The sequence below is a fragment of the Parasteatoda tepidariorum genome, chromosome 7 (assembly GCF_043381705.1).
Source record: "Parasteatoda tepidariorum isolate YZ-2023 chromosome 7, CAS_Ptep_4.0, whole genome shotgun sequence".
Classification (NCBI taxonomy): domain Eukaryota; kingdom Metazoa; phylum Arthropoda; class Arachnida; order Araneae; family Theridiidae; genus Parasteatoda; species Parasteatoda tepidariorum.
This window is the reverse complement of record NC_092210.1, coordinates 54,068,047-54,077,319: the sequence shown is the minus strand read 5'-3', so window position 1 is coordinate 54,077,319 and position 9,273 is coordinate 54,068,047. Positions and strand designations below refer to the sequence as shown.

Here is a 9,273-nt window from a genome sequence, read left to right as displayed (position 1 = left end):
ACTATAGCTTAAGTTTAGTATTTATAGTTTCATCTTCGTTTCAGTAAACTTAGTATTTAAATAGTTGTACAGTCTTTCTGCGAGTTGAATGTCTTATTTCTACAGTTTAAAAGATGTTTACAACTTAATAAGTTTGTTTTCTAATTTTATTTGAATATTTAATGCTTATTTTTTTTTCAGCGTTGTACAATTCTAAAGATGACTTGTGATCGATTCTAAAGATATTCAGAAACGATATTTTTCATTTCATAATTTTTAACATATCGGAAACTTATTGTTTCTCTTAATGTAAAAATCCTCAAACAATTTTTTTTACATAATTTTATTTTATTTGAACAAATAGTTACTACTGTCTAATATTGGCTTGAAATAATGTTATATAAATAATAAATCATCATTACCCAAAAACGATGAGTGGCTAATTACCTATATTAGTTTTTTATCAGAAAAAACGTACAGTAAATAGCATTGCAACCCTAATGGTCTGTTCTGAAAATAAGTGAATGATAATGAAGATTGAAGTCTTTGATTTACCCAATTCCCTTAGTCATTAACCCAAATTACTTACAAGCAATCTAACTTTCTGGCGAAGAGGATGTTTAATTCAAAATTATAAAATTCATATTTTTATGTATTAGTCATCTTTCAGCAAAAATAAATAAGTACAACGATAACTAACAGAATTTTGACAATTAATTTGAAATCTTTTTCTTAACCATTCATTACCAATATTTTACAATGTACTAATGAATAACAGAAAAATAAATAGGCATTTAATATTTCTTAACTAATAAAATATTAAATCTTTTTAATGATACTTAAACTTATATATTTTGTTTAAAAACTGTTCCATTTTTCGAAGTATTAGTGAGATATTAAAGAATGAATTAAAACAAAAACAGCAAAATTCAGTAAAATTTCACCATAGTTTATTCATAGAAATACATTTAAAAATTTAATCACAAATGTAGGAACATTAGCAAATCACAGTAAAATTCAGCGAATGTTTAAAATATATTAATATGTCATAGATAAAGTTAAGCCCAGCAAAATATTTAAAGCACATTGGCAAACAAAGGCACGAGAATCACACAATTGCTTGAACTATATAATATACTAAAATTAATTCACCAAATTATCATCAATGAAAAAAATTTACCACTTACCACGAAAAACTTCAAAATATTTTCATAATAAAGTAATGAGTCCAAAAAGTATTGTCCCTAATTTAGTTGGATAAGTTTAAAAGCTCGCTTAGCATCAGGCCAGTTGTAATCGGTAAAAGTGACAGCTTATAAATGTGTGGTCATTTAGCCCTTTCTGTCCATAAAGGGACTAAAGAAAAGCATCTCCATAAAACTAAGTTTTGTTTTATGTGCAAGCAGCCATGCAGTACAAGATGAATCGCCATAAAATTTATGTGAAACCCAAAGTCCATTACAATGTCAAGTCTACAGGCATTTTCTGAAAAAGTCAGCAATGAGGCATGCTCTGAAAGGTCATCAATGACCTCGATTGCCTCTGGGACATAAATTTTCTTCAACTCAAGCTATCATTGGAGTATTCGTAAAATAGCAGAGACAATAAGCATTACAAAAAGTTTCGATTAGACAGCAAATGATTTTAAACTCCGCCATAATGCATTCTGCCATTTTGCTTTAGGACTGATTGATTCAAAGATGCCATTGGTCACTCAGCTATAAGGATTTTGACGTGGCTCCCCCAAGATTTCTTGTTCTGACACTTACTAACTCCAATAAAAGAACATTATTTAGCAACAAGTGACAGAGTCAAGTTCCCTAGATGAAGCCTTCTGGAAATTTTGCTAAAAGCGAGATTTAAAGGCGTCATACATACATTTTAAACATGGAAGGTTTATGGCTGTATTGTATCAATCAGATCAATGCATGTTTTTTAATCAACTCAATTGACATTACTTTTTGGACAAATCATGTAAAGGTATTTATGGTGACAAAAAAATTATAACGAAACATAGCTACCAAAAGAAATAAATTCAGTAAATGTAACAGAAGATTCATTTATGAATGAAATATCTATCATCAAAGGCACCTGTGGAAACTGTATAAGGAGAGTGTTAAGTTTGTCACTTAAAAAACATTTTGATGTGTAAATATCAAAGAGCATGAAAAGTTATTTAATTAAATTCAAAATATCATGTTTTTGCACGTCTTGAAAAAAAATATCACATTTTACTTACTTTTTTTATATTTACTTTTTATTAATAAATTATTTTTTTTTATTTCAAATGTAGTTTTTGTTATTAATTTTTCAGACTGGGTGAACTAAATAATTCTTATCAGAATTACTTTGAAATGAAAAACCCATTATAATCAGCTAATAAGGGTTTTAAAAAAAATAGTCCCAAAATTATCTTTTCTGATTTTTAGTGAGCAATTTGAGAAACGGAATTCCTTTAAAACGAACAGTTTAAAAATCTAATAAATGAAAAATCCAGAACTTTTTGAACAGAAAAAACTTGACTATTTATGACTTAGGAGCAAAGAAATGTTAGAAGATCTCCTATATCGCTAAAAATCTGAAATATTGCAAGAAAGAAAACAATCTGCTGTTTAACTCTTAAATATTCCAGACAAATCAAAATAATAGCAAAACAAAGATAAAGAAAGAAAGAGTAAGAGAAAACTACAGTATCATAATTTTCAACATTTTTCGAAATCTTAGAAAAAAGGATATCAAATTCTAAATAGCATTAATAGTATAATCATTCCATCTGATTTTTTTTTAACTTTCTATTATTATTTAATTTAGCTTTTGGACATAATATTTAAAACTGAATGAACAAATTCAATATTTTATACAAAAATATCAGAAAATGAAAATATTTATAATAGTTTTTTTTTTATTTTCTTAGTAAATATATAGTTGAATTTTAAGGCTGGTGTAAGTAAATCTTCTTCAACATTAATCTTGCTTACATTAATCTAAATAAATTTATGACTTTTATCTATAGCTTTTATCTTTTATTATAAATTAAAAATATAAACCATTTTTATAGATAATTAATTTGACTTTAATAATTTTTTTAATAAAATTCGTAACATTCATATTATATCTGTATAAAATCATACATCTGTATAAAATATACATAGTTGTAATAAAAGTTAAGGTATTTCAATTTAAGTTTAATCTACATTTTATAATTCAGAAAAAGAGCCAATTTACCGTCAGAGGGCAATAAACCTTTTTTTTTTTTTTTTTAATTAAAGCATTATAAAACATTTTTCTCTGGACGTTCCAAAGTAAAAAAAAAATTAATTAGTAGATTTTAAATTCATAAAGATTTTCTTTTAAAAAAATCTAAAAACCGGCATATTTATAAAATTAAATCTGTATAGTGATAAGGGATTTTATCAAAAATTTTAGTTGGCAGCTATAAAAAAAAACTATCAATAGCACAAAAAAAAACATTGATTTGAAAGTTTTAAACATTGACAAAATAATTTTAAAAAAGCAGTCATTAAAAAAAGACTGTGTATTGAAAAAATAATTCAGGTAGAAAACTGTATAGCTTCAATATAGCTGATATAATATGTATAATTACACATTAATTGTCATATGTATAATTACAAGCTGATTAATACATATAACTACAAACTCTACAACAAATGTTATTCATTTAACCAAAAGTAAAAATTTAGCAATTATTATTATTTAAAGCAAATATATTAATACAAATATCAAAAATGAATTGCCAAGTAAAAAGAAAATATTATTTTCATAGTGGTATTTTTAAAATATTTTGGAATAAATAAAATGTCATGAAGAATGAATTTAAAAATGGATGTGTGCAATATAACTTAGAATGTACACATTGAACATTTTTAAAATAACTGGGTTAATTTATCTTAAATTTGATGTATAATTTGTTGATATGCTCTTTAAACTTAAAATATATCATTGAAACGGGAACATATTTTATGAATAACCGGCTTTATTGCAACTAATAATGTATTTTCTTTTTAGTTAATACACCAAACTGTCAATCGGAATAGATTTATAACAATAAAAAAATAATTAATAAGATTTATTATAAAAATTATTAAAAAATATCTTAAACAAAAGAAAAGAAAATTACCGTTTAGAAGTTAGAGCAGTTTATCATTAAAATCTAACAATGTAAAAAGAAATTTGAAAGACAAATTAGTGAAACAGATGTATAAATCTGCATACTTGAAAGAAGTCCGAAAATTCAAAATTATTACAACAAAAAAGTAACACAAGCCCAAGGGGAAATAATACTGATTTTTTTTAAACACAATTAATGAAGTAATGTTTACTTAAATCAACACAATATAGTAAAGCACAGTTTACTTCAGGAATTTACAGTACAACCACTGAACACAAAATAAAAATATAACATAAAAAATATCATTAAACAATAAAATTAAATATTAAGTATAAAAATTTAAGTTAAGAATAAATAATTATTGTATTTTCAAATATTTAATTCAAATTCACACACTAATTATTGTAAAGTAAATAAAAAATTAAAAAATCAGTAATATGAATAATAATAGCTAAATTAAATGTCAACTAATGTTTAAAGAGTTACTAATTCCTTACAAAACTAACTAAAACAATATTTACGAATATTTTTTTACATTTTATACTTTATGTAATGAAATTTTAACACCTAAATCACAGGAGAGTGTCAATAAATCATAAAGAAATAAAATATTACTTAGTCAAAAAAACATATAAAATAAAAATAATTAAACAAATATTGACATTAAAAATGAATACATAATCTCAAAACCAAGAACAACAAAACCCCTACTAAGAAATAAATATTGTAATCATAAAAAAGAAAATATTGTTTGCGAAAATATTTGTAACAATAAATATTTATAAAATCAATATTGACAATCAACTCTACAAAAAAAAAATATTAATAAAGGTTTTTAATGAATACTTTAAAACATAAAATATTTAGTAGAAGTTAAAATTCTATAGCCTTCTCAGAAAATTTTTTGCAAAAGTCATTATTAAAGACATATTCCAAATGTTATTTATATGGTTAATCCAAAAGAAACTTTTCCAGAATTTACGGCTAACTCAATCATAGAATTATGAAACATCTAACGACATTATTAAAAATCGCTATTATAATTTATTAATGCATTTTATTATTACAATTTATTACTTTTATTATTATTATTATACTTAATTAAAATATTAATAAACCAAGTGAGTAATTGAATGCACAATTTGTCATAACATTACAAAAAAAAAAAATATATATATATATACACACAAAACGTATGTCCTAAAATCATATGAAAGAAAATTTAAAGTAATAATTTATAATTAACTCAACTTTCTTATATGACATAAAATCTTAATATATCAAAGTTAAAAAGTGATTATAAGGGTAATAACATCCGTACATGTATTTAAAATTCTGTTTTGGCTGATAAAAGGCATTGAAATATTTTTCAATATCAAAACTGTGATATTAGTTAAATCACTAAGGTTAACTTTATTTTGCCTGCTCTAAAGTACTATTACAAGCATTTGGTGGGTTTCAATTTGAAAGCTATTTTGCATGAATGAATGAACCACAAAACATAAAATTTAAAAACAAAAAAGTCAGGATACTGTAACATCTTTCATTCAGATGCCAGTTCAGTTTAACATATGTTGGAATGATATAACTCAACAAGGAACACTTATAACAATGAAAACAATTTGTTCCAATAGTATTGTAACTTTGGTTATTACAACAGCTCACACCAGTGTACCTCATAAGAAATTATATAAAAATATGAAATGAAATATATAACACAATATATCAACTTAGGTGGCATTTAAGTTGACTCTTTTAGCCAATGAAACAGTGTGTATCAGGGTATGTAGGGTCGTTTTGAGTTATGCTGTAGACCTCAGGAATTGATAAGGCCATATCACTTTAGCTGAACAATAGCAATAAATCACCTTATCAGTTCTACTATGTTGTAATTGTTCAATGCAAAATGCTCTTTCTTAGTGATTAATTTTTATTTTTTGGCTATTGATTTGTTAATTTGTTTGACTGTTAAACTAAATGGAATTAAATTTACTTCACTAGCATAAAATTTTGTTTTTATAATTTTCCTTCTTAATTCAATACTATGTTTAGCATACTTCTTGATCTTACAACTTTTTTTCAAAGACTTTGATACATTTAACCTTTGAATAAATTGGCGTGCATTACAAATTATATATGCATAAATATTTCAGTTTAGGTAGAAATTAATTCTGATCTGAAAAACACTTTGAAGAAAGGAAAAAAAGCAACTTCTTGAAACAAAGTAGCAGATTGAAAAATCCTATAAAGTGCTAGATCTATGGAAATTGAAAACTGATCTTAACATTTTTATTGACCATACATTTTGTTCTTTGAACTGAAAGTTTATGAGAGCAGCTAAGCAAAGCATTCTTTCAACAGCCTGTTGAAGGCTAGAAAAATGATACAATGACATTTGTGAGGTTAAGGCTTCAAAATTTTGTGACCATGGTTGAGGCAATGTAATCAGCACTAGGCACAGGCCATCTTTACTTCAGGACAAGCTCTGGTACCCATCAATCTGAAGCTGGGTAGCTTCACAATGACAGTTTAGTGCCTAAACCCACTGAGCTTTCAAGGCTCTAAGAGAGAAGCTGACAGATTTAAAAATACCGCGAAACAGAGGATTTCCGAAATCTTCAGCTTCTTACATCTTAACTTTGAGAAAGTACGAAAATATGATACATAGAAACCAAAGGAAAATATATCAATTATATTCACCCAAAATAAGGATTTCCTATGTAACTTCAAAAAATCAATACAAAACTTCTTGTTTTTAACAATATTAATCAAAAACATGAAGCAATGTATGTCAAACAACATACTACAATGACAAACTTAAGTTTCTTTTCCAATACAAAATACCAACTTCTTGTTCATTCAGCAATACTGAATTTATTAAAAATCAAAAGCTCTAAAAAAAGGCACCTGCAGTAATTTTTAATCTACAACTAGTTTTTAAGTTAAGATAAAAGTGCATTTTTTTATTTTGGGAAAATTTCTAAATTTTTTTTTGTTATAATTAAAAGTTATAACTTTTAAACTTTTTTGTTATAACTTTTGTTACATCATTTTGTACCTTCAGCAAAATGAAAATCTAAAAATATCAAAAACTTACAAATAAGGTACGTGAAGAACCTAAAATTATAGGATAAGGATGATTTTTAGATAGGATAATAAAAATAAAATAATCACTTTTTTATTTCAAATTTGTCTTAGTAACGAATTTTAAACTAATAAATAAGTAAACCTTATAAAATGTTTTTTATAAAGTGAAAATATAACCAATATCAATTCAAAATAGAAAAAAATTATACATTAATATCTACATTAAAAAAAATATGTTGTATGATAAAGATTTTAAATAAGTTTTATGTCAACAATAGTAATGCATTGATAATCGTTTTTCTCCTGCAGTTTAAGCAGGACTGTTAGTCAAATAACATTTTGTGACTAACTTAAATTCCTTCAGAAAATTTCTTCTCATCACTAAGAAACTATTTTTTCATAAGTTTAGATACAAATTTGCCTCAAGCCAAGCACCAACAAAATGGATATCTGAAATATCTTTTATCTATAATTAATTTCTCAGATAGAATAAAAAGATGCATTTTTGTCCATTAATAAAATTTCAAAGAAAATAACTTTGCTTTTAAAAATGATAAATCAATGGTGCAGTATTTAAATTGAAAAGCTAAAAAAAATTTTGTTTCAAATTTTCTTAAAAATAATTAAAATTGATACTATACTTAAAATTATGAATTAAGTCAACAACTTATGAAGTAAATCAACCAAAGTTGTTTCTTAGTTTTATCAAATCAAACTTGCAGTTAGGGAACGTTTTGGGCAACTTGGTTGGTGATTATAAACAAGATCGCTAGTAAGAAAAATTTGTAGACAATCCCAGCATAAGTGAGACTTGCAACTCCAACAAATCATATGAGAGCAACCACCATTCTTTTCAATTGGTGAAGAGCAAAAAGGGCACTCTTTTCTGTTATCAGAATCATTTTCCATCCAAACCTGTAATAAGCACACAACATTGCTATCAATTCAAATGGTTTAATATAGAAACGGAAATTTCTATATAAAAATAAAGTTTCATTCTACTACTAAGAAATTATCATACATAATTCAGAGTGTTATTCTTAATTTTCTACAACTAAAAATTACTGATCTTTCTGTATTTTGACAAAAAAATTTATTTTTATTAATAGAAAATCATTAAGATTGATTATTTAGAGTTGTTTCAAGTTCCCAAAACATAAATTTACAAAATGTGTTCTAATGGACGGTTAGGCAAAATTTGATGATTTTTTCTTTCAAAATACTTTATAGTCATAATCACATTTTATACTCATAGTCACTTTCTTCAAAACTTCGAAGTCTCTTAGTTTAAATAAATTTACTTCAATTGGTGAATGATATTAAGGGCATATTCCTTGTAAATAACTTTCATTCTGATGAAATTTTAAAAAGAAAAAAAAAAAGGGGGGAAAGTTATACTTTGCATTTGAAATAGAAACGGGTTACACAGTAATTAACATTATAACAGTAATTAACATAAATACAGCAATTAACATTATGATTTTTTTTATTTATTTAAGACTATTTTAATTTCAAATTCTTAACTTTGCACTCAAATTTTTCTAGAAAAACTGCAATAAATATTAACTTATTTCATGCAAACTTGTAATACTATTAATATTATTTTAAAATTATGCAATTCAAGTATTTTTAGTCATCTCTTAATTGCAAATATTCATTTGTTAAATCAGTAGAATTTGTTATGAACCATAATGTATAATATGCCAAATAGTTCAATAATCAATTGTGCAATTACTATATTTTTTATGTAAAATATATATTATTGATATATTTAATCGGCAAAAATAAACATTAAATTTTGTAATTGTGAACATCAAAGATTAAAGTAGCTTCTAATCTTTTTAAAAAATTTCATGACATGCTCAATTTTACAGTCAAAATCTTGTCAAGAGTTTACTAATATTAGCTTTGCAATGAGCGTGGATTTGTAATTAGTGTGGATGACCAATGCAGAATATCTTGTATTTAAAATATTCCAAAATATATATATATATATATACAAAAAATAAAGTCATTCAGGTGAAATTGCAAAATTAAAGTTTAAAAATAATCCTTTACAAATAAATCAACAAACTGTT

General features: G+C 24.7%; 1 protein-coding gene across 3 annotated transcripts in view; it reads right to left on the bottom strand.

Moving 5' to 3' along the window:
* Window positions 1-907: 907 nt before the first annotated feature.
* The window catches only part of LOC107451635 (uncharacterized), a 30,724-nt gene continuing 22,358 nt past the window's right edge, over window positions 908-9,273 (bottom strand). For all 3 annotated transcript variants that reach the window (XM_016067792.3, XM_071183448.1, XM_016067793.4), the window contains exon 7: window positions 908-8,110. In XM_016067792.3, coding sequence (XP_015923278.2) covers window positions 7,901-8,110 — 210 coding nt within the window. In that variant the 3' untranslated portion in view covers window positions 908-7,900. The remainder of the gene's footprint in view (window positions 8,111-9,273) is intronic.